Below are 26,247 nucleotides of genomic sequence, written 5' to 3' on the forward strand. Positions count from 1 at the left end.
TTAACTCCAGACTAACCCAAAATTTGGAATTCTTTAGTGTCTGATACTTTTGTTTACAGTGATATCCACTGTAAGGGCTTGAAAATGTGAAGGACTAAGTCTAGCATTTTTTTACATATTTTCAGCTGTTGGCTTTCTTGGGGCTCAGGAGGGGTGTCTGGAAAAAGTAAAAAGATGATAAAATCGAGTGGAAGTGGACAATCTCTATCTCTGATATACCTTCTTACTGCTCTACACTGAAAATGCTAGCAATACACTTTGAAGACATTTCAGTCAATTGATATAGAACTACCCAAGATGCTCACCACTGCCAAAGAGGAAGGGAGAAGGCTGGCACAAGAAAGTAATGGTTCCAGCAGATGGTCTATTAAATTTTACTGGATTAAGAATGTTTCACCAGCTGACAAAGACTGGATCTTTACAAACTAGTATTTGATGGGGTTACTTTGTCCCAGGAAACTGTTAATTGTCTGCCCTCCCACACCCAGCAAAACGCCAGCATAAACAGTACTACATACTCTAGCTAATGTTAAAAAAAAAACCCCACTGAGCATTCATGCCTGACCAGGATCAAAATCACACCGCCAAGTCATCCAGTAGTGAAATTTCTGTGATTGCAAACCCCAGCCCAAAAACACAGTGCCTCGCTGCAAAATACTCTATAGTTTCCTTGGGATCCTACAGTGCACAACAAATCACTTTCTTTCAGAGCAAAGGTGTCTTGTTGCCCATGAAATTAGCAAATGCCAAGAAGTTACACAGAAAGTGGCGTGCTTTTCCCTTTCTATGCAACCTTCCCCTTTCTCCCGATAACTGCTTTTTATCTGGGATATTCACAGCATTTTACAAAAACTGATTTCTGTCAGCTTTCCTCATTTTACAAGCACAGAAACAGGCCCTGCTGTTATGACCAGCTTCCTCAAACACTTACTGTCACAAGTCTGTGCAAGCGTCATCCTCAGCACCACTATGGTGCATCTCCATCTTTTCTTCCATAGGTAGCTTTCTAATCGTTTCAGTACTTCCAGCTCTGCAGCTAAGCAAACCAAATCCTACTTCTCCATTGCTACAACTAAATGCATGCCTCCTCTTTTTTATCTCAGGATTTCTTCCACACCTGAGGTTTCTCCATTGTTCTTTCTCCCATTCTTTCCAGCACTTCCTTTGTCAGGCATAATCCTTTGTAGGCTTGGGCAATTTCCACTTCCCTTCCTCAGCCACCTGCAGAGAACCTGGGTCAAATTGGTTTCCTTCCCTCAGACAAGTCCCCAGCATACTTATTGTCCAGCTAACATGCTGTTCATTAGCTAATTATGCCTCATTTTATGCCGGGCTGAGAGGAATGGGCTGCAGTACTGCCTGCTGAGCTGCATGCACCTTCACACGCAGCCACCCCAAGAAGTGACACCTGTATTTAAAGGCTGCATCACAGCCAGGATTCACACACCTCGTGTGACACATTGCTGCCATTAACACACCAAAGAGCCAAAATCCCTGAGGCAGCTCAGCGCCTCTGAAAAACTAGGTTGCCAAGGATTTGTTTGTGATCTCTAGCTCACAGAGAAATCTGGGAGTGCCTCCTCTTTGGGCTAGAGCAAATACATGCATTACACACAACATTTTAAAACAGAAGTTTGTCTTCCCATAGACAAATAGAGTTGCTTTCAGCTATTTCAGGCTCCTTCCCGGCCAAATGCAAGCATCTGAGGAATTCTGCTCTTTACTTCCTGAGAATTTCTTACCCACACGCTTTTTAACTTGCTGTTAAGAATTTAGACCTGTAACACACTCCTAAAGTAATACTTTCTATTTGCACATACTAGAGCATTTGGGAGAAAGAAACTGTTTTTAGAGTATAAGTTAATTGCTACTTAACACAATACCCTCACTAACCTGAAAGTTTTAGTTTTCTCACTTATTGATGGAAAACAGACTCTTTCCCCTGGCAAGTTAATGCTCATTATCATCTTAGTGTTTATGCTAAGTCTTTATTAATAAGATAGCTTTCACATGAGGAGGAAAAATAATTTTCACAGACGGCTTTAATCATGTTACGCTTATATTAGTAGTCTGAATTGAAAAAAAAATTAGAATACTTGAAAACTGTGTCACAAAAATTATGTTGCTGACAGACATTCCCTAAGAGGACTTTTGGAGCTTGACCTATTAGACCAAGTTTCCATTAATACTTTGAGCACTTTTAGTGCTGCAAGTGCTTTATTTAGACACTAGGATCCTACAGAAGGCTTACATAGCAACTTCTGTAACCCTGAAATTTCAAGTTGCCCAAAAAATGTTAAGAGTTAGAGCTATCTGGGAGAAAGCTACTCCTGGTCTGCTTTAGTGGAAGGTGCATCTGTTGAGAGGAACACGCAGAAATACTGGGGGCTAGGGTAGGAGAAATAAAGGAACAAGAAAACTTTTAAGCAATGTACAACAGTAAATTTTCTTCATGAATTAACAATTTTTTTCAAAAATCACATAGTAATTGTATTAATAGTAGCGAAAACTGCTGCCACAAATTTGCTGATCAGGTGGGATACCAGCAGAAGTAATATTGTGACTTTATTTTATTTGAATGTAGGGAAGAAATGAAGTATAAGATAAAGCTCACACCTCTACACTGAAATAGAGGGAGGGCCATTAAAAATGTACACGTCTCCATTCTGAGCAGACAAGAACATACAGAAAGTGCATGGTCTTACTGAAAAGATAAACAGCTGGATTTACTTGCTTCCATTAACCAATGACCCACTTGTCAAACATAAGCTGTAGATTTAAAAGAGTGATTATGTGAAGCCTCTTACATTACACAAAAACGATCCTAGCTATGAAATCAGATCAAGCCTGAAAATACTTGAGCACAGTCAATATTGTTCTTCTACACAGACACAAGACAAGAATTAGTTATTTGTTTAAAAACCTACAACATGATGTAAGGGTACTTTCCTGCAGTGCTGTTCAGAAGGCATTTATCCCAGACATCCCGCTCAGGTCATTAGTGGTGTGCCAAATCCAGACCTTTTGTAAGAGGATGAAGTTCTAATGGAAGCCACTGCATAAACCTGAAGATGGGGGCACTGCCAGCTTCCTTCTATGAGGAATGGGTATTGGGAGACTTAAAACTGGTGCTCCCCACAGGAACTGGGACCCATGACATATACCTGGTCTGATCAGCGATGATTTTTAACACTGGTGGCAGCTATGCACACTTTGGTGGCAGATCTCCAGCTGAGGCTTTTAAGGCTCAAGCCAGCTGCCATTGACTTTGCCCCTCTGCCCCTTTGCACCTCCTACCAAATGCCTGTTCCTGTGCCTGCTCCAGGATCAGGTAGGAGCAGACATGCAAGATGCTACAGATGATTACAACATTTGGATTTGAGTGCAACAAATTACTAGGTCCCAAGACCTGAAAACCTCTAATTTTGCCACCTTGCATTGTAACACAACAGCACTGTCCACAGCAGTGGCCTTCTCATGCTTGACCTCGTGCTAAACAAGTCTCTAAGAAGGTTGAAGAAACCATTATTATGAGGAACAATTTTACTGTAGGAACAACTTAGATGTTGCTTCCACCCGACCTCATTAGTGTGCTGTGCATTGCCAGTGACTCCCACTTTACTCTGACTCAGTACACAGGGTGATTTTCTGCAAGTTGCAGATCATGGAGCAACTGAACTGAATAAGAACCCAAGCAGTCAGCTAATGAAAACCAAAACTTCCAGCTCCAGTGATTACTGAGAAATATTTAAAAAATGCTGATACTTGGTGCCTGTCCATCTCTGGATTTTACTCGGCTGCTGGAGGCCCTGAGCATCACAGTTCAGTATCCCAACGCCTGCTGTGCAGATGCAGGCTTTAGAACAGCATTGGAAAAGAGGCCAGGAAAGCTCCCCAGTGCCTACCACACCACAGGACAGGGGCACATGCAAAATTATATTTATAAAATCTAGAAACCACTTTGAAAAATTAGTTATTTTTATAGCATCTACGTGCACTATAAATACTCGATATATCTGACAAGGATTAATATTTTTCAAGGTCCTAAATTTTATGGTTTCTTTTTCTGCTGGAGCAAAACTCAAATCATTGCTTGAATCATCCTTTAATGAAGATTCTCCAGCTTCTAAATGAAGCACCATTCAGAGGCAAAATGCAGAAGGCAATAAAAAATGACTAGAAACAAGGGCATCTTTTTTTTAAATGTATATTCTTTTATATTATCATGGCTTCAGCAGTCCTGGCATGAAGTGGCCCCATTTTGTAACCTCTGAACAGCGACACTGTGTATAAAATAATAATAATAGTAAAAAAAGGCTTCTAACACTCTGAGTACAAAAGGTACTAGTGGCAAGAAAACAGTGCCTTTTCCTCATTACAGTAGAAAATGAGGTTTCTATTTAATAAAAAACCCCAACCACAAGGCTATGTGTTTTTGTGTTTTTGTAACTGTAAATGTACGTCAGTGCTGTTGACAGCTTCTGTGTTGGAAAGGATCTCATTAACTCTGAACAAAACCACACGTTATCTTTTTGAAAAGCAAAGTTACATTCCTGATGAATCATCAGCTGCTTTGCTGAGCTCCTGTGGGATAATTTTTGGTATCGGGTACTGGAAAAATAAATATCACCCCAAAGTTCAGAATATCTTCAGACAGCACCATAAAAGGCTATCCAAGCTACCCAATTCCTAAGTTAAGAAGGGAATTGGGCTGGTGAGTGCACAGCCATAAACAAACATTCCATTTGGTTAACTTTGCTCCCTCAGGTTCAGGCTTTAGAGCTCTGGTTTTCTCATGTTGGATCTCTAAAGCATCTGTGTTCTGTGCAGGACTGACTCCTCAACAGACATCCTCCGCTGCATTTTGGGGGACTTTATGGTGTTTCCACAGAATGAACATGCTTTAAAAGCACTCCACTCGGCCCAGAAGTTCACCTGTTTCACATTTTTCCAGTCTTTTGACTGAAGTTGCAAGGCATCCCTTAGGAAAGTCAGGTCTTCTTTGGTGGACACTGTGCAAAGCAGTTGGGGGAAACAAGTAGCAGGGAACGAAGTGGGAAACAAAGTGCCCTCATCTAGAAATAGTGTTTATTCTGCACCAGTGTTGGTGCTGGGAGGTAAGGAGAAAGGAGTGAGCAATTATTTAATCTGCCCAGTTTGGGTAAGTACATGCACCTTTATCATGAACAACCAGAGAATATCTGTGTCTGCAGGGAAGAAAAGAGCTCATACAGACCTTTGTTCAGATCTCCCCTGAACACTTCATGAATTAGTAGTTTATCATACAAACATACTTTATATACACTTTATACACAAACACACACACACACACATATATGCACACACTTTTAATGTATTTTATTTCTCTTCTCCTATCTCAAAATAACTGAAATCTAACAAGCAATTCCTGAGCTAATGTTCCAGTAGAAACTAGCCTTGCTTTCTAATGTTAGGATGTATTGTAATTACTTTGGTGATAGTGCATCAATCAAGGAATCTCTATTGCCAAAAGGGCCCTTATCTGCATGTCATGCATGAGAGCACCTAATACAAGAACTGTAAGAATTCTTGAATATTCCAATATCCACCCCTCATGTCCATATAACTTAACTCCATGAAAAAATATACACATTTGTCAGAATGTGACACCTGACCAGAAGGTTTCCTGAGCAAAGACCAGTATATAATAGGGTATTACATGGATTTGGAATTGTAATAGCTCAGCTAATTCTGCAGCAATATAATGAATCTCTGGTATTAGAAGGCTGATAACTAGATCTTCATCTGGCTATATAATAGACCATAAGGACTAAAGGATTTGAAGAGGAAAGGCTGAACAGTGAGCAGCAATGCATTGGGAATACACTGGAAAGCTGCCTGTTGCTTCGCAGAAAGGGTTACACATTGCAGGAAATCTGCACACGTCAGATAAGTTTCTGTTAGACAGGTAGGATGTAGTCTGCTTTTATAAATGTCCACTTGGTGGTTGTGCACTATCTCCATGCTCTCAGTTTTCTTTAGATTTCCTGTTGTTCCCAAGTGCTTGTGACAATGCCAGTATAACCACAGTGACGCAGCCTGACTTGAAGGAGCAGCCTCCACTCCATGCCAGAGCAGACAGCAACAGATGAGAGCCTCCGTGGCTCAGCACAGGGCATTGTCCCCCTTCATTTCCATCTGCAACACCTTCCTGGGAAGGATCACATCCATGGGGGAGAGCATTACATTTTCCTAGTTCTTGCTCTGAGATGCCTCCTGTAGTCTAGATTGATCGTTTCATCCTTGAGGCATACAAACCTCTTTTGACTAAATTATAGGCTGATTGTCCTGAGAATCTCCAAGTACACTTGAGCCCCGCATTTCTGCTAATTGCTGTTGAAGTTAGTCTTGCAATCTGATGAATCTGGACTGTGTGGCTCCGTGTTTAACTGTCCCTCTCCTACTCACCTATGTCTGTGCTGGTGAAAAATTGCTGGTGGCAATTCTTGTATTTACCATAGAACTTATCCTGAATAATTTCTCACACTTATCAGGTATTTAGAGAAATCTTTCTGCAAACATATTTAAGTATTTCTCTTTTTTCTTTCTTTTTCCTTTTTTTTTTTGTTTTTGCAGGGCATTACATAACCTAGAGCAACCCCCCCCAGTTTCACAGTAAAGCAAGTCTTTTCACTTTTAGCTGTGAAGCACAAAGTATCTCAGCAAACTGAGCTGCCTCCTACATCCAAAGTTAGCATTTATTTACACACTGTAACAGCTTTGCAAGCATTAGCAAAAACGCTGCAGTATGTTTTGAAAATGGAAGTTCTTCATTACACAGCCTGAGCATCATTTCAGCGCCATGCATATGTTTATTACTAGCTATGCATAAAGAAACCCCACGCCACTGCAAACCACTAATGCTGCAGCACATTCCTTCTGAGGGAAAAGGCAAGAATGGTATCCAGCAGAGTATGGTGAGCACTGCCAATGGTGAACCCGTTCAAACAAGAGGTTTAGTACCAGGTATCCTATACTCCATTTTGGCAACACTGGCATTTTTTGTTTAACAGCACCGATGCAGCAGAAATAGTGCAAGGGCAGCAAGTGATGACAACTGCAGGAAACACGGATCTGTTCAGGGCACATCCCTTCTGAAGGCTTTCTAAACATTGCCACCTTGTGGGCCTGCTGTCTGATATCACTGGTCCTTCCACTTTCCCCAGGTGACTTCCTGAGCAGATTTCACAGATGCCAAGCTTGAGGCTGGATGGTTGAAGTTAAACGCCCATAGCTGGGGATTTTAAAAGGGACAGCAGCTTACAAATTCTGTGTGGCATTTATTACTAAGTCTGTACTTGTGCTTCATGGAATTTGGTCTTTTTTTCCACTTAACTTTATGATGGCAGCACTAATAAAGTGCAGAAGAGCTAACAGTTAACAAAACAAAAGCAAGGAAGGGTACAATTTCTCAAATCTCCCAAGCAGAAGGGAGAAGTCAGATTCATTGTCCACCTCTAGAGGTTTTTAAATTATTTTTATTTCCTTTCTGCCACCATTTCCTTCTTACTCCAGTAAAAAAAAACCTCATTATTTTTACTATAAAATTATTCATTATAAGATGTCTGTGGCCTCTTGTTTAGCTTTCATCAGTTTTGTTTCATGACTATTACATAGTCAAAGATGATGGAAAGCAATATCACTTGTTATTGATACCAAGCTTATCTAGCTACTGCCTTACAAACATCAAACACAAGTTTTTGGGTAAAAAAACCCCCACAAACGCACAAACATACTTACTTTGTGCATCCAAACACTTTCCCTGGTTGCCGGCTTGAATTGTTCCTTGCAGCAATTTGGCACTGAAAAGAAAACATGAAACCTTTAGTTCAACTACCAAATAGGAGGGGGGGAAAAAAAAAAATCACTGGATGGTCTTTGTCTGCACTGGTTGAGCAGTGATGCAATAATCGTATGTTGAAAACTGAAATGAGTAGAAATCCTTCATTACAATGCCCTAATTCAGCTGCGTTCACAATGGCTCAGTGTCTAATACATCTGCACAACAATCAGATGCCCCCTGATATAGTAGCAGGTCTATGAGCTCCCTTATGCAGTGCTGCATTTGGAGTTTATTCATGATTTCCAGGCACACTGGTCTTTCTTCATCCAACCAGGCTTCTTCCAAGCACAGGCAATCAGTTATGACTGTTGTGTCATGCAACTGGAGCCTTGCTGCACTTGCCTGAACAGCTTTTCAGAGGGGAAAAAAAAATCTGCCATTGAGAAGCACAGTAACTGTAATCCAGGAAAGCCTGTGTTTTTGCCAGTACAGCACAAAAACGCTGGCAGTCCTTTGAAGTGTCTCACTTAACAATGAAATCATGGTGCTGCCCCCTTGTAGCAGCCACATTAAAGTCTATTCCCTTCTGTGTTCCTGGAGGGAATTGCCTATGAATGCTAAATTTGTCCTCCCATCCATTCTCTCAAGTGGTACATTACAGACTATGGAAACATAAGATGGAGCAATGCTATATGGGTTTCAGTTTGTGCCCTGAATTACATACTACGGTTACGTGGCTAAGTTTCTTAATTTGACTCCTCAGTCAGCAGGAAATATCATTCCTAGCAGGTAAATGATGGTTCACAGTCAGACCAGGGCTCTGGTTATTGCTTGTTTCGCATTCCTAGTCAACTAGTTGAGACAGCCCAGCAGGGAGGAGTATTCCAAAGACACCTATCTCTGCATAATAGCACAAAACTACACCAAATAGGATCCCAGGGGTACTTGGACTGCATCAGGGACCAAAGGATGCAAGAAGCTCCCACAGGTGAATTTAGATTCATCAAAACCCCTGTGTTAAGAGGAGGAAAACATTAAGCAACTCTCACTATAATTCACTATCATCTGGAAAAGGTAAACAGGCCTTTAAAAATGGCTTGTCTAAAGGACTGGATCCCAGCTCCAGAAGCTGTGACTCATGCTGGCAGAGAACTTAGGAACCTGCTAGCAAACTGGAAGGCTGAAGGTACCTTAAAGCCAAACCAGAATGGGAATTAGCTATTAAACATATTATTGTTTTGTTTCTTTGAATCTCTCCAAGCCTCTTAAGCTTTGCTTTTCAATGTAATGTTTTTCCTCCACTTGTTTAATGTGGAAAGTGATTCCAGCACAGCTGACAAACCTCAGGCATCCTATTGGCAAAGGAACAGCAAATCCATCATGGTATATTGGCTTTTGCTCAAGTAGTGCCCCTCTGAAGTTAAGCTGGGATCTGGCAGCACCACTCCAACACGAGTGTCCCATCCTTACAAGTTGAGACAATGGTTAGAAGAAGACATCTTCTACCAGGAAGTGTTGACCAGAACTTTTAACAGATAGCAGCAGGAGAGACAGTGGTCCTGTTAAAAATATGATGATTTACTCATGGAATGTTTTCCATACTATATATATACACTATATTTAAGGCATATTAAAGACAGGGATAACTAGTTAATTGTCTTCAGTATGTAGAACTCGGTTTGAGTGGGAATTGAATAATATTACCACACTGAACTCCATTCAGATTGCCTCAAATAAAAAAAAATCCTCATAGCACAGGTTCCTAAAACTTGGAAGCTGATTCTGCTGATGCTCGCACAGGTCAAACCAAAGAGGTACATCTCAGCAACAGTTCCTGCCTTTTTGCTTGCAAACAGGTACTTACCTGAGCTGCAGGGAGCAGTGCAATCACTGTGGCCAGATGAGATAATTGGCACTTGCTGCTGTGTGCAGCACCACTGCCAGGTCTCCACCTACTCCACAAGCCGTGCCAACACCTCAACCCGTCCTTCTGGCTTGAGATGCTGCAGCAGCACCCAGGCAAGGGAGTGGTAGGAAACACTGGATCATTAGGGTGGAATTTGATTTAAGTGGACGAAGGAATGCAGCAGAGGTCCTACTCAGTGGGTGTGAGGAAGGTAAGGATGGATAGCTGGAGTCTCCATTGAAAAGGTGGAGGGATAACCATGTGCAATGAAGACAAGGAGAAAAGGATGCCATGTCCTTTTACTTCATAGCAGGCCATGCACAGCTTTCAGCAGCAGACACTGGCATCACATCACCACTACAAAAGCCAGCAAGCTCAATTCAGTTCCCCAAAACTCTGCAACACACACAGGCTGAACTGATTTTAAAGTAGGTTCCCATCTCCTAAAAAGTCACCTATCAATACACCTAAAGCAATTCCTTCTTCCAGATTGGAACACACAGTCAAAAGGGGTAAAATACAAGAGGATGAAGATGTAGAGGATCAGGAAAATGGAAAAGACTTTAAGATACAGAAAAAAAAAATTAAGATCAATTTAAAGAGTAGCTTCAGAAAATCCTATGTAGTAAAACAGATAAATACGATTATGCTTTTCTTTTTTTCAGAGCAGAAATTTATTATTTGCTCTATGTTATAATGCAAATATTTGCAGCCATGTGTAAAGTTACCTGTAGCTGCAAGTTCCCTATATTAGACTCTCCCTGATGAGTGAATTACATTGTGGGGAAACAGACCAATGTTTATCATAAAACGCTTTTGAGTTTAGCTGTTATTAAAAGAATTGAGTAACTTTTATTAGTAGCCAATGACTGTTCACATAGTGAATTCACTTCTCCCCATCCCACAACCCCTTGTCCCTGCTACAGCTGCAGTCGGGAAGTGAAACCCAGGTGGGGGGGTCAGACTAGTGGGCCACTGGCTTCCAGAGAGTCCCTAGGGGTCCCTTCCCTTCCCTCACCAGCTGTGTACACGGCCCTGCGGCCTACACGGTTTGGCAAACTTTTACAGTTCAGAGTTTATGGGATCTTGGGGTGTCCAGTGGATTCAGCAGGACTGACACTCTCCAGGGCCTACCTGGTCTCAAGAGGATTTCTCTTGATTCTCTCAGCATGTATTTTTTCTCCCTGTGCACACTAGCTATTCCTGCACCCACAATGCTGAACCTACTGACACAAACTGAAGCAGAAGGGGGCTCCTATAATAATACCCCTTGATATGCTGTAAAGCATTGAATTTATTTGAATGTATATTGACCAAAAAACCAACCCCAAATGAAAACAAAAAAACACCCCAAACAAAACACGAATTGGGAAAGAGGGATATGAGAACACAAGTAGAAAGCAAAGCAACTAAATGGAAGAAGAATGTACATCAGAGAATCTCTAGTAAACAAGGAACAACAGCATCCAGAAGCACACCCTACAATCGTAATATGAAAAGTAGTACCCATAGTTGTTAGTTTGGAGGACCAAGGAGGAAAAGTTAGGACAGAATGTAATTAAAGTGATTTAAATAAAATGCCTTCTAGTTCAAAACTTTGTCTCCAGAAACTGTGTTTCCCCTGTGGGCACTGAGCCCTGTCTTCTGCTACTGTCTCTCTGTGCACTGGATACTTTCTTCCATACTGCACAGATCTGTTTTCTTCCCCCTGCCAAAGACTGGAAATGAGATGTTGCATGAAAACAATTTGTAATATAGGCTGACAGTCACTGATTATTTCCTCAAATATCCTCAGTAGTTACAGAAAAAAACTTCAAAATCAACTTATTTTTAGCAACTGAAAGAATTCAAGCAACCCCATGTGGCTGCTATCCAGGCATTTACTGAGTGGAGAATAGCTTGACAAATTACAGAAATGGACAAACTTAGAGTGTAAATCAGAAAACCATGTATATCACTATTTACATATGCTTTCCTGTTGAAAAGATGAACAGACACATTAATTTTACAGCTTCCAATGTCAAAGGAAAGAACGACTGTTTTTATGAGCTGTGCATGAATCACAAAAACCAAAACAAAAATCCCCATCTACTTCACAGTTTGGCAGATTTCTCAACTTACTGGTAACTAAGAGCCCAGCCCTATGCTGTCTCACTGTTCCTGAGTAATTCCTCTGCATCTGCTCAGGGCTTGGCTCTGTGGCACTACGGGGACAGCACAAAGGCAAAGACCCAAAGGAAAGAAGTCAAGAAACAGAGATGAGTTCAATACTATCTAAACTACAAGAAACCCACTCTGGGTCTGACCCAGAGTGCTTCACAAGCAAGGCAGTCCCAGAAGATGTGAGATGCTGGTACCGAGCGCTTCCCACCTCTTTTGCTCTTCCCATTCCAAACACGGATTTGTCCCAGCAGTTCTGCTTCTCTCCAGTGCTCTGATTTCAAGTCATCTACTGGCACAAAAAAGGTCCTAGAGATTTCTTATAAGACTCTGTTCCCTCCCTCTCATTTACAAAGCAAACAAACTTTTTTGGTCATTTACATATAAAGTAAATCCAGCCATGTCCTACTTAGCACTTTGTAGGAAAGAACATGCATCCTTTCTCAGGAAGACTTCTACTCTGTTTGGGAAGCCTGTAGATTTTTCTTCCTATAGACCAGTAAACCAATTTGTATCAGAGGGGAATTTCCATGATCCAAGTGACTTGCAGACACTTCAAAGATCCAGCCAACTGCAGTGTGACACCCACATTTTTACAGCAGCCTACCTGTCCTCCTCCTATGAATAAATACCTTCACTGCCTTCCTGCTCAGAAACTCTGAGGTGCAGTAATTATCTTCCTACTTGGAAAGGGTGTAACAGAGCTCAGTTTGTGTGATTTTACTTAGCTAGTGTGACAGATTTGGCAAACTCTTTTTTGCACGACAAGCAATGCCAAACCAGTATATCCAGCAGTAGATGCAGACCTAATAGGATGACCAGATGAGACTGTGTATTTATCATTCTTTGTATTTAGCAGCAGGCTGCCACATCTCACTTATCTCCAAAAAATGTTTCTCTTTGCTCCATTTGGAGAAAACAATCTTCCTTCAATTATTTGATGCATCCTTTTCTTGAAAATTTAGTTCAGAGTCATTGATGTCTGCGTTTCAATTTCTATCACACAACTAAAAGTCTGTTCCACTTCGCACTGTCAGCTCCTGCCTGTATCTGTTGACTTCTACATCGAACACAGCCACCAATTTTGTGTGGTGCATGTCTGCAGTTTGCACACTGGACTGCAGTTTCCTGTTGACGCACTTCTGTATATATTCATGTATTATGGGGTAGTTTTTTTTTTGTTTTGTTTTGCTGTTTTGTTGGTTGTTTTTTTTTTCCCTGGTAGTCATTATATCATCTTACAGAAAGCATTTGGTTTAAAAATAACTAGAGCTGATCAGGTTTCTGCTTTGTTTCATGCACTAGAATGATTTAACATATTTCTTTTTAATATTTCCTTATAAACAAAGTTATGCTGTGATGATGCATGTTTTATAGTAAGGCAAGAAAAGCCAGCACTGACTAAGGTTTCCCATTATAAAGAATTTGGCAATAATATTGCCTTAAGGCATTCCAGCCGTAACTGTTTGCTCCTTATTTGTCTCTGGGCTGCCCAGCAGTTTTGCTAGAACTCTGAATCCCATTCACTCTGAAGCAGAAACAAAAAGGGATCTAATTTCAAAGTCACTCTTTTTTTGCTGTTTTTGTTTTTTGGGTGTTTTTTTGTGGTTTTTTTTGGTTGGTTGGTTGTTTTTTTTTTTTTATTATTTTTTTTTTCTTTTTCAGATTTAGAAAAGTAAATCTGGGACAGTTCCTGGTTTTTATAGTACACAGCAAGGCCCCATCAATCCTTGGGACATCACCACTGGGAGAACAGGGTCTGTCTCACTGGCTGGTATTGTTGGCCAGAAACAGGCATAGGGAATAACTCCACAGAATGGGATGGAATATCAAGATTGGAAAGCAGACATAGACTCCTCAGATATGGTCTAAAGAGTAGGGGAAACACAGAGCTAAGGCACAACACAAAGGCTTCTTTCCCGTGTTCAGTGAGGAGGGAGTAACAGACACATGGAAGGCAGCTAGCAGCAGCTGCACTGGTCCAGGTCAACTCACCACCAGCCTCCAGATTTATGATTTCCTAAACTCAATTTTAGGCTTCATTTTGTAGCGGGATCTTATAGAATAACCATTAACTTAGAATTAAAAAGAAGGTTCAAGGGAAAAGCATTAAAATATACATTAAAAAAAAAAAAAAGCCTGTCTTTTTATTCTGACCTGAGCCATTTTCTGAAGTTCTTTTAAAACAGCAAATCCCGAAGTTAACATGAGGAGTCCTGATGGTATTATAATATGCTGAATTACCCAAGCTGACATTCTTTGAAAACAAGCCTGCTGAACAAGCACAGTAGGAAGTGCCCAAAGATAACTTCCATAGGAGTGTTATGCAGCGTCTGGGGGACTCTCAAAATTGCTTCAGGGATATGAAATGTACGAACTTCAGCACCAGGAAAACATTTAGGAGAGCAAGTTGGTTTAAAAGTCAGATGTTTTAACTCAAAAAGTAACTTATGCCTGAGAAAAACGCAGGTAGATCAGTTTGGGTGCCTGAGATTAAATGGGCTGAATCCCCCATGACTGTGGGATTAGTTTTTCAGATCTCTCTTTACAGTGAGTGAAGAAAATTTAGCACATTAGAGAACATTCAGAAAAAATCCTTTAGGTGGCTAGACAGAGGGGGATAAATGCTCCTACCAACCCTCTGTTTTAACCTAGTGCTTTCCTATTGAGCACTTTGCCTACAAATTGTCTAAACTGGTGGTCTTTGCTAAATTACAGAATTCAGTAACTTCCTTTAAAAAGTAAAAAAGTTCTCCAAAACAGTGCAAGATTCACTACCTGTATATCACACCAGGAAAGAGGTAAGGACAACAGGTCTGGAAAGCAAGTATGCAAATTCTTGCTCCAGGGAAGGAATGACCTTGCTGGGTGCCAGCTAGCTGGAGAAAAAGTTCAGAGAGAAAAACAAACAAACAAACAAAAACAAACCAACAAACACCTGAGGGGTCTTGGTGGACAACAAATTGAAAAATGCTCAGCAGAATGTCCTTGCAGAAAAGGAGCGCAACTCTACACAGGGCTAGGCTTGCAGATCCAGGGCAGTAATTACTGTACTCAGCCCTTGCGAAAGTGTAGTACTTGTGTACTGGGGAGCCACAAACCAGTGACAGACACACTGGAGCCCTGTCTACCATACCAAGATAGTTAAGGAGATGGAGTGTGTGATACAGGAGAGGCTGAGAGAGTTGGGTTTGTCCAGCCTGAACACGAGAAGGCTTAAGGTGTGCGGGGGATGTATGACTGCAGCCCTCAACTACTTAAGGGGAGGGTGCAGGAAAGATGGAGCCAGGATCTTCTCAAAGGCACACAGACACAGCAAGAGGCAACAGGCAAGTTGCAACAGGGAAAATCCTGATAACGTGTTTGGAAAAGTGTTTTCATCATGAGAGTGGTTGAACACTTGGTCCAGTGAGGCTGGAAAATCTGAATGTTTGAGATATTCAGAACTCAACAAGTGTCTGAGCAACTTGATCTGTTTGGGATAGCTTTGAAGAGGAGTGGACAAGATTATGTCTTTCAACCAGTATCATCCAGTGATTCCATGTAGAAGTATCATCACTGCAGGCTGCTTGTTGCCTGCTTGCCTTACCCAGGAAAGAGAGCCCAGGAAAGAGTGGGGGTATGAAATGCCATCTCAGTCCTTTTAACAGTTCTGGCATCTTTCTCTGCCTTAAATTGCTGAACAGAAAAAGGGGAGCAACTTCAAAGTTGTAAAGACAGATTCCAGTATCCGTGACAATAGTTAAAGCAGCTCAAGTCTTGTAACTTGATTTTTATTTCAGTCTTTAGAAATCTAAATATTTACTATAGAAATATATTTATAATAAATAATATTTAATACATATATCTAATCCAGAAAGTTATTTTCTTTACAGCACTGGTGAAGAAGGTAAGAGTTACTGGACTCCTGTCTTAAGTGAGCAGAATGGATTACTTGCAGACAATTATGTCTGTAAAAACCTATGGAGGCTTTAAGGCTATAGTTTGTAGGAATGTCCTGTGAACCTCTGATTAGATAAGGTGCTCATGTGACAGCTGATGGGACATTGAAGGGTGTAGCATCACCTCACTTGTCTTGCACAGATCATCACAGTTGCTCCCATAAACCAAAAGCCAAAGAAGTCTCTCCTTTTCATCAAATCAATCTCAACCATCCAGTTTCCCTAGGTGGAATGCAAGAGTCACTTTTCTATAGATCCAGTGTGACAATCATCCCTGGGTTCCCATCTCTGCTGAAAGGACCATGTTAATCTTTTACATCACTTAATCAGTGGAAAAAGGTGGGCAGGGGGTCCCAGTGACATTGTCACAGCCCAGTGATCATGAGACACTGGAGGAAGGTTTTATGCCTTCTCCAACATGCTAAGGGGTAGATCTCCGCTAGCATCTCATGTTTTGAGTCAATCCTTCAGCCCTCCTCATCTACAAGGTGGAAGAACAGCCCACCAAGTTCACACTCTTCCACACATATTTTGACTGAAAGCAGGAGGTGATTGCTGTGCTTGACACAGGTAACAAAATCTGGGGATTTGACAGGATTGGATCTCTTGGGGGAGTAGGCAGAGAAGTACAACTTGGCATTTATTCATGTTTCAAAGCAGTGAGTGCTGATTTGCTTACCCTACCCAGATGCAGTAGCACTTATCACTACGAGAAGAGGAACTTCACTGACCAGTATAAGAGCTACCTATATTCTCAGTAAGGATCAGAAACTTGCACTGACAAAAGGTCTGTCAGAAACTTGGGGCCTCCTGCCTGCAAAATGGGAAAGCTAAAATACACCGAAGCTTGAGAACACTTGCATTGTGGCAATGATCTCACAAAAGTAATTAGAGCTAAAACTTCAAACCTGTATATTTGATAAAGAAAGCACAGAACCAGCTGAGCTTTTTTGGGATATTGAGCGTGTGTAGAGCAGGACATTTCCACATTAAGAGAAACTAAAAAAAGCCATGGAGGGGTTCTTCAGGGCAGGACTATGTATGAAAACTGCATAAATACCTTTTACTCCTTCAGCTACAATGGCATTGCTACCTGATCACAGCTTGTGAATTTCAAGCTGAAGGAAAAATATTCCAGTCAGTGAGATAAGATTGACAGCTTGTTACCTTATTTAAGTACTCCATGACATGACACAATAAAGCAAGTCATATGGGAGGGGATTCAAAAGATGGATTGCTAAGCTTCAACCCCTCAAGTTAATTTTGCTTTGTTCTGAAAGGATAGCCTGCATTTGAATTCTACGATATCAGAAATTTTTGGGCTGCATTATTGAGCTGCAATATTTCTTCCAAGAAGCTGCAGTACAAAGCTCATCTGAATTACTGTTTTTCCATGTTGTTCTGCAGACAAGAGCCACAGTATACAGTGGACCAGTCCACTAACATGAACACTTGCATCACTTACTCATTAGAAAAAAAGCTAATTAGGAAGTTTTCAGTAACTGTAATTTTACAGTATCAGGTTGAATTAAACTTCCACAACATTCTGCTCTGCAAAGCTTTTCCTTCAGCACACTGTGTGTAAGCACTGATTTCGAAGAGCACTAAACTAATTTAAATAGTATACACAATTTAAGTGTAGCTACTTCTCTCACTGCTTTTCCCAGACACTTATGTTTTTTGTTTGCTGGCCAAACCAATCAAGAAAAGTCATCACTTAACTGAAGAAACAGCTACTTTGGATTCATTTGTCATTTACATGCACACTATTTCCCGTATAGATTTATACAAGAGCCAATTTTTTCACATTTAGAAGACAAAGCCTTTTATCTTAGATTAGCAGAACTGGCAGTTATGGTGTTTGGGAGGGTTTGGTTTTGTTTGTATCCTCCTTTCATAAACCTGTCAGTACAGCAGATTCTGTGCAGAATAACAAGTCTTACTGTTTCTTCTCAGGCGCATGCAATCTGCCCTTGAGAACCCAGCCCCTGTTGCAGATAAGCTCTCTTCAAACTGTGGCACTTGCTGTAGCAGCAGCCTCCCAGTAGCTGTTTTTCTGTGGAATGACCAGAGTGTCCTTCAGCTGAGCCTGAAAGAACAATTGGCACATCTCCTGCCTTGCATAAACCCACACTCTTTGCATCAAAGGCTCCTGAGATGGCAACCATCAGATATTTTCAGGCACAACTGCTTTAATGAAGAGTGCTAGATATAAAATATATGTACAAAAGGTGAACATGCATTTTGGGGCTCTAAATAGAACTCGTGAAAACACAATCCTTATTTCCCAGGTATGAACTCATTTAACAAAGCCTTTCTGTTTTCATCAAGATTAGTCAGCTATTGGAAGTCCCCATTACAAGATACTACTGAACTGAACATGCCCAAGGTGAATCAAGGTAGTAACTCATGGAACAAGCGAGCAGCTGCATAGTGTCTGCAGCTGAAGCATCCAGCATCAGCTGAAAGCAGCTGTCTCTCCCAAGCCAGTGAGCAGTTTTATGCATACTGGTGGTATAAGTCCAAGTTTTCTCCCTCTTTGGTAGTCAGACTGCTTATTAACTCACGTAGCAAAAATCTGAGATTCAACCTTGTTTTCCCATAAGATTGATTTCCCTGCAGGGCCTATCTCAGAGTCTGCTGCAGCTCTCTTACACCCTTCCATTCCTGGTCAAAACATGCCACACCTTCCACATGAGTCAACAGAGCTGGGCAGCATCTCCTGCAGCAAGCAAGGAGGGAACTGAGAGGAGAGCCTGGCTGTGAAAACAGTCCATGTTTCAGCAGTGGGCAGGATGCTCAGAGAAATGCAGCCCTGGTCAAAAATATTACTAGGAGAATGCAAGAAGCTGCACTTGATGTTTAAGTCACTGGATCAGGCAAGGTCACTTCTGGTGAAATCATCACAGGGATAAATTCCAACTCACCCAGAGAGTTAGTTAGAATATACAAGACAGCTGGAAGTCTTTACAACACTCTCAAATGACACTGTTTGGCACCTTATCAAACTAAATGCCTTTTGCCTGTCGAGAGCACAGGCACATAATTTTACTTCAGCGTTGTCCTGTTTTCCCTCGGCATGAAGTGTTGTGAGAAACTGCTGAATGCAAGACAAGATGTCAGGGTTCAGCTTTCCTACTCCTGCTTGATGACAAATTGATGCTGAAGTTTAATATCCAAAATATGAACATTATCAATATATTTTGACATACAAAATATGTAAGGAAAAGTACAACCGAACTTGTCCCAATTTCAACCAGGTGACAAGATCTACTCCAGGAAGTTCAGTATTTTTTATCCCAGTAACACTCCTGCTTTCCTTATTCAGTAGAGATGCTTACAACCTTTCTTGTTTGCAGTGCAATGTTCTTTCCCCTACTATTCCATGCAGGAAAACAGGATGTTCAAGCCAATGTAACAGTTCTCTGACACTAAGAACTCAATAAGTCCAGGAACACAAGTTACTGCTTCTTTTATAGTCTTTTTCTTTTAAACTGCAATAAGGCCACTGTTTTGTCAGTCCCCATCCCAGAGAAATGGCCCTGTCTGTGCTTGATACCAACAGAAAGGCATCCTGTAGCATGGCAGGAGAGTCCAGCTCAAAGAGGTTTTATGTTTATACACACAGAGAGAGCTATTTATTTAACTGCTGTGAGCGCACTCCATAGGGTGAGCTGGAAGTGAAACCCCTCCGTGTTCAACGTGATGCACAAGTGGACAATGGGAGATGCCTGAGCAAAGTATTGGGCTTGTGCCAGGGACTTGAACCAAAAGGCAAACCCAACAAGAAGTGGAAATAAACTGGAGACAGCACAAAATTTCTTCAGCTTCAGAAGTCACAAAATTAGACAACTAGAAAAGGCAAGAGGGAAGGACCCTCCTGCACAATATACATAGGGCATGGAAGGTATAAATTATTAAGGAGCTTTCAGCTCACCTACCAGATTTCTCTCCTGTTGCTAAGTGCTTTTTCTTCTTGCATTTATTTTTATGTTGTAATAAAATCAGTTTTGTGGGCTGGAAGCCCCTAACACCTCACTTAAGCTCATATAAAAGAATGTGTAGCTCCCCCATGAAGCTCAGGCCCTGCTGCAGCACCCTGCAAGCACACAGGTTAACACCCAGCTCTCCCTGGTTACTCCTGAGTGGGCTCTCCAGCACCACCCAGGACCAGCCCATATGCTTACAGCGATGAATAAAGCAGAAATGCCTTTCCTTTTTAGCTCAGACACAATTCTGAACAAATCCTTACTGGCAATTTCAAGTTTTAAACAGTTTTATCAGGGAAAAAACCACATATAAACACCACGCTGTCCAGCAGGACATATCCAAGAAAATCAGAGGCCCTATATTCTGTTTCACCAATCTTAGTGGACTTAAGTGGGTACAGTTAGGCTACTGCAGAACAGACACATTTTATTTGTGATTTATTATGTATCACTGAAACCAATAAAACCTGAAATAAGACCTCCACCATCACAGATCAGAGGGCAGCACTTCAAATTTCTTGTAGTAGCACCCAGTGGATGCTGCAACAAAGCATCATCAATCCCTCTGTGCCACATTGTTTTGATGGACGGAACTGTACCAGGGGGGACGAGAGATATCACTGCCATCCATCAGACAAACGTTTCTTGTTGGTCTGTTCCACAGCTACAGAATAAGTTCCCTGTCATCTGACAAGCCCAGCACAGGATTTCTCTATCTGGTTTTTCTACCATGATCACATGTTGCCTGTAGCCCCCGCATCCTGGTGGAAGATTTTTGCTGCAGCAGAGACAATACATCACCCAAAGTCATACACAGGATACCAAGAACATCCTTTACCTGATGTGGCCTTCAAGCATTTACAAACACACCTCAAAAACTTTGTTTAAGGCCAAGTGACATCTGACTGGCAGTTATATTTCTTTCTCAGATTATTATTTAGATCCCAGTTACTTAATGAGAGTTTTTATTGCATACCACATCCTTTGCAACTCCCCTTCCAGTTTACACAAAGGAGTTGAATTTCAGTCTTCTTCCTTGTGTTGGAAATTGTTGCCTATATGCATGACTGTCAGGTGGATAAAAACTGAAAAACTGCAAGTCTACAAGATTAACTGTTAAAACTCAGCAACTTGGTTTGACTGCAACTAAACTAGGACAACAAAAGCCAGCTGTCTCTGTCCTCTGACAGCACTGCCCTGAGAAAAAATACATTATTTAAGGACATTAAATAATGTTAAAGAAACTGCAGTTATTTTAAGAACTGTAGAGCATTCTTATTTAAGGATCTCACAACCTAAATAAATGACAGTTGAACAGAGGAATCCATATAGCAGTAAGGCATCCAGCTGAGCAGGGTCAGCTTGGGTCTTCTCGGCAGTACACGTAAAATGGACTTTGGCTGGCCCAGGAATGTAGAGAATAGGAAATGCATTCCTATTTTCATCCAGGAGTCAGAAAACTCCCTTTCTTGGTGGTAGTGGAACAGATGACTGTGCAAGGCCAGCAAAGTTTAAAGGCTGGGCCCAGACTTGGAAGCTGCAGTTGTGAGAGAGCCTCTCACATTCCAGTCTGCCCTCCCTTTGGACCCTCTCAAGCTGCCCACACCAGACTCTTCTCCACAACCACCCCTGCACTCATCCCAGCAGAACCTGCAAACTGCCCCACATCTCTCCTCCAGCTTGGCTCTGAACACACCAGTGTTGCCATGCATGAATTAAGGAGTGAGAATCCAGAGCCAGAGTCAGTTTTAGCATCCACCTATATATGCTGAATTTTCTGCTTAAGTCTTCTGATAGCAGAAGTTTTGAAATGTGAAGGGACTAATGGAATACCATGTCAAGGTAATGCTACTGCCAGTGTCAGTCTTCATACACTGCCCCAAAGAAGTTACAAGGAAGTTACAAGAGATCACCATTGGCCATCTGTCTCTTCATTAGTCAGCTTGCCACCAAGAAGTCTTCCTACATTTAGTACATAAGGGGCTCCAAAAATCAAATCAGAAAAGGAAGATGGCAGAAGTAGGCTTGTAGTTTGGCTACTCAAAAGTAGCCTTTTGAAGATTTAGCTAAATTTATCGAGTAAAATAAGTAATCAGCCATAGGACAGTCAGTGTCACTTGAGTAATTTGTGTTGAATAGCAGGTGTCAGAATTATGCTAGATAAGTATTCCACTATTATTGCTTTCCAAGTCTCTTTAATCCCTGCTTGGGGGAGTGACCAAATTTACAAAGATATTAAGCCATGCAATGATGTGAAAAAGTAACTAACTCTGCATTACCCACTTGAAAAAGCTTCAACTTTCTCCCTGATCCAGAAAACCCATCCAAAAGCATCCAAGAGCAGAGACACCTAAGACTCTCTGCCAGTATTGACTGTATTTTCCTCCTCCTTCATCTCCCCAATCTGCTGTACTAGTACAGCAAGAGATATCAGCAAATATTTTTTAACAGTTTAATCAACACCAGTTACTTAAAATAAATGCAATGCACTTAAAAATAGCTATCAACAACGTAACTGCAGCATGTCAACCTCCGGAAGAATGGCAGTGGATAAAGCCCAGGGCCCACCCTTGCAGGAGATGCTATGCTTTCATACAAGACTCTTCTCACCACAATCCAGCACAGCCACAATTTGCTACATATCAGTGAAAACATATGGTAGGCAGCAGAAATGACCACACTGCACAAGTTAAGCATCCTACATGTTAAACATTGACAGCAGAAGCTCCAAAGAAATGCCACAGCATTATCAAGGCAGAAAATGTGTCTGTACAGATGTAAGATGCATTTATTTTTTCACATCTACTAATCACACAAAGTCAAAATGCCGTGACAGTCTCTCCAACTTGCATCATGACATTTTGCCCAAGAGGCCATCAGTCAGCTTTTGCCAATACATTAATTCTCAGTTTTGCTTACAGCTTGAAAAAGAGAACCTATCAAGAGCGCCAGTTCTGTGGAAAACATTACTTTGGTTATTTCTGTAGCCCGTCAGCTATTCCAGAACATGCTCAGAACACTGGTATACTAGTGACCCTCAAATATTCCCACATTTTTGATGCAATTAGTAACAAAAAATATCACTGACTTCTACTCCTTCTATGTTGAAGGCTTATAAAAGAAAACCTACTACTATTCTCTGATTTAGTTACATACAGATAAAGTAATTGGAGAAGAAAGTTAAGACACTTGTATCTAGTTGCATATCAAGTTTTCAAAGAAATCCAACCACACTTCCATCCAGTTTCCCAGAAGCCTGAAAGGAGATCCTAAAAAGTGCTTTTAAGGTTCATCCCCCTCTCTCCAATTCCTCACAGTTCTGCTTTACCATCACACCAGCAATAAACCCAGAGTTAGGTAAACAGTGTAACGAGAGAGGTATTTTTCATGATGACCAGTGCTCTTGCCACATCCATGCTACACATCCTGTATTGTTGTGGTCACTTTTTAATACATTGCATTTGACTTCAGTAAGAGACTATGAAAAGATTTCACCCAGACATCTTGTAAACCGATACAGACCTGTCCTTGGAATTATTGTACCAACACAAACACCTGTGTTCAAGAGCAAAAAAAATTTATGGCACCTGATCTCATGGAGGGACATCCACTGTCACTCACGAGGCCTCTGCTGAACAGAGTAACTCATAAACAATCCTGTGCGCGTATATATAAGGAAACTGTGATACAGTAGAAACCAAAAATTATAGCAGGATTTTTGGGTGTATCAAAGAGCCATGACTAAGCCACAGCAATTGTGCAATAAATCATAGCATATCTTTTATTTGTATGCTTGAGAAGTTAATATTGGTATGACTGATAAACAGCAGCACAATTACAACAGCCACATTAACCATAAGTTTTGTGGCCAGGTGGTACAAATTAGCCCTCAAAGTCATCAGTATTTAAGCATAACTACCCCATGACAAAAAACAACCTCTGCAGGTTTGGGGATGCTTTTTTAAGGCTGCTTTTTCTCCATTTGACTTAGTGATAGAGGATTAAAAGCTATAGAGAACAAAACTTCTATCACAAATGGAAGAGAAAACACAGACCTTTGAAATGACAGTAATACTCTGACAGAGAATTATTAGGTGTAAAAAAGGAATTAAAGTAGTAAAGTAGATTCCATGACTTACCTTACCTTGCTGTCTCACAGATTCATTTAGAGGAGTATCCCCAGTACGGAGACCTTTAAGAAGCCTTGACATGGTAGGATTAGTATTGTTTTTTAAGATAAAAACCAGTTAAATGAAACTGGCTGTTGTCATGGACTGGTAGAAAAGAGCTTCCCTTAGCTAACCTCTCTTTATAAACCTCACTATGGGTGTGGCTAAATGAGTAGCTCCACCTTTCATCCTATTTAGAAACCCTACCAAAAAAAACCAAAAAACAACACACACACCAAAAAAACCCAAAAAACTTCTCTGAAGCAATATAATAATTTTATCAACTACTCATGTGCTGCTTTGGGGTTGTTCGTCTTTTTGAGTAGGAAACTAGCTGACAGTTTCACAAGCTGATGAGGGAAATGTAGACACAATTAAATTTGTCTCCCATATTTGCAGTTCCAGCAACATGGTCTGCAAACATCCAATGGGTGAACTTCCTCAGCTGTCTGCTTTTTAAAAGCAGTGTTGTAACAACTTGAGGAAAGTCTATCAGCTTTGAGTGTTTATTGGTATTAGAAATGCATTATATTGAAAAGCAGCATATCTATGAACTTGCAGCAATTTCCAATTGCATCACCTCAAGACAAGCCTCCACCACCAGTGGAGGCTCTTGTTTTCATCACTTACAGAATGAAGATGATGCAACATCAAAGCCCTTTGCATGACTCATTAAATCACACACACGCCTTCACTACAGAGGGACCACCAATAAAAATTAGAATCTGTTCTTTTGTCCTCTAAGTACTCTATATTTTAAAATCCCTCAATTTTCTTTCCTCTCAAGGTCTAATTCAAGAGGATGGGGCAATGGATTAGGATGTTTCCACTTGGGCAATACTGCCTGCAGAGTTTTATATTGCCTTGGTGTGTAATACAAATGCATCTGGGTGGCTGCACTCGTCTCTTAATTTTTTGTACTATCCCAACTGGTAGTTTTTTGTATTCAAGGGTGCAAGTATGAGGAACTAGAAACCTAGGGCTTAAATTTGGGGTTTATTTTTCACTGAATAGTTGAGGTTATCCTGGCACTCCTGAAGGAGACTGGGTGTGAAATAAGAGTTCTTGAGGTGTTTGGCAGAAGTTCAACTATGCTTCTATCATCTGGGTTTGCTTTCAAGGGAGCGATTAGGAAATTATGTTCTTGTTAACAAGATCTGTGCAAGTAATGACTATTATACCCAACATTTCCTGTATTTAACTGAAGTGATTGTTCCATCTTGATACAAAGAGCAGAGGTATTTTCTTGAGAATAAGTGACTTGGGCCAAATCTTTAAAGAGTATTACAAGAAGAAGCTTCATCCCTTTTCACAGTACCAGGCCATTTCTATCCGAAAATGCTAACTGGTCTTTAAAAAAAATATATATATCCATGTGGAATTTTACTTCAATATTAGACACTCCCAGATGTCAGATGAAGGAAGAAAGCCACCTTTATTGCAACAAGCAATGTTGCATGAAAAACTACAGCATTCACTTTTCACTGCTTTTGTACTTCTGCAGGTGGGATAAAGCATCATTGACTTTAAAATGCATATTTAAAGGACAGAGATACCTATGTCTCTTGCTGTGGCTGGAAGTCTGTAATGTCATGTTTTACTGTATGTGAATAAAAAGATTCTACAGCATTCTCCAAGGCTAATAAAAAAGTTTCAATCCTTAGAGAATGTCTGATGATTCTGAAGAAATGATACGTTTTGAGTGAGTTCACAAATTAAACATATCATGCAAGAGAAAAGAAAGCAGTTCAATTGAAATGCAGAGTTGTGAGAAATTGAGACAAGCTCATTTTCCTTCCTATCTGTGAGGTCCTCTAGCAAAGGTGCTCACACTGGGCCAGCTTTCTCTCTTTCCACTTCAGCAAAGACTGACTAAACAGTCAGTTCTGACATCCTTGGCTGGGTTATCACTTCTTTTGAATTGATGTTCCCAGACAAAATGGGGAAATCCACAGGTGTGGGTGAAAGGAGGAGGAATATCACAGGAGATGAGCAAGACTAGAAATCAGGATGGGAATTCTAGCATGCTGTGCTCAGTGCAGTTCACACTGTACAGATGCACCTCCTCATTGGAACCATGCTCTGTTTAGGAATACCACACTGGGAAGATACCAGAGATGATGCTTTAATTTCCAAAGGACTTGCTGTTTCAGCTGGTAGTACCTGTACCCCAGTACTGAAACATGAAACAGTCTCATCTGTAGCAGCTAGCAAATAAAATCAATAGATAAAATACTCAGTGCCTGGGATTCATTCCTAA

General features: G+C 40.9%; 1 protein-coding gene across 2 annotated transcripts in view; it reads right to left on the reverse strand.

The window, feature by feature from the left end:
* The window catches only part of MAPRE2 (microtubule associated protein RP/EB family member 2), a 98,056-nt gene that overhangs the window by 63,438 nt on the left and 8,371 nt on the right, over positions 1 to 26,247 (reverse strand). The window contains exons 1-2 of one of the 2 annotated variants that reach the window (XM_066181722.1): positions 23,958 to 24,098; positions 7,780 to 7,841 (exon numbers count right to left, since the gene is read on the reverse strand). In XM_066181722.1, the coding sequence (XP_066037819.1) occupies positions 7,780 to 7,841; positions 23,958 to 24,029 (134 nt within the window). In that variant the 5' untranslated portion in view covers positions 24,030 to 24,098. Of the gene's footprint in view, positions 1 to 7,779; positions 7,842 to 23,957; positions 24,099 to 26,247 lie in introns of those variants that run through there. The other variant, XM_066181732.1, reaches the window with a different exon arrangement.

The sequence above is a fragment of the Chamaea fasciata genome, unplaced genomic scaffold (genome assembly GCF_029207755.1).
Source record: "Chamaea fasciata isolate MVZ Bird 193981 ecotype frontalis unplaced genomic scaffold, bChaFas1.0.hap1 SCAF_1, whole genome shotgun sequence".
In the NCBI taxonomy this organism is placed as follows: Eukaryota; Metazoa; Chordata; class Aves; order Passeriformes; family Sylviidae; genus Chamaea; species Chamaea fasciata.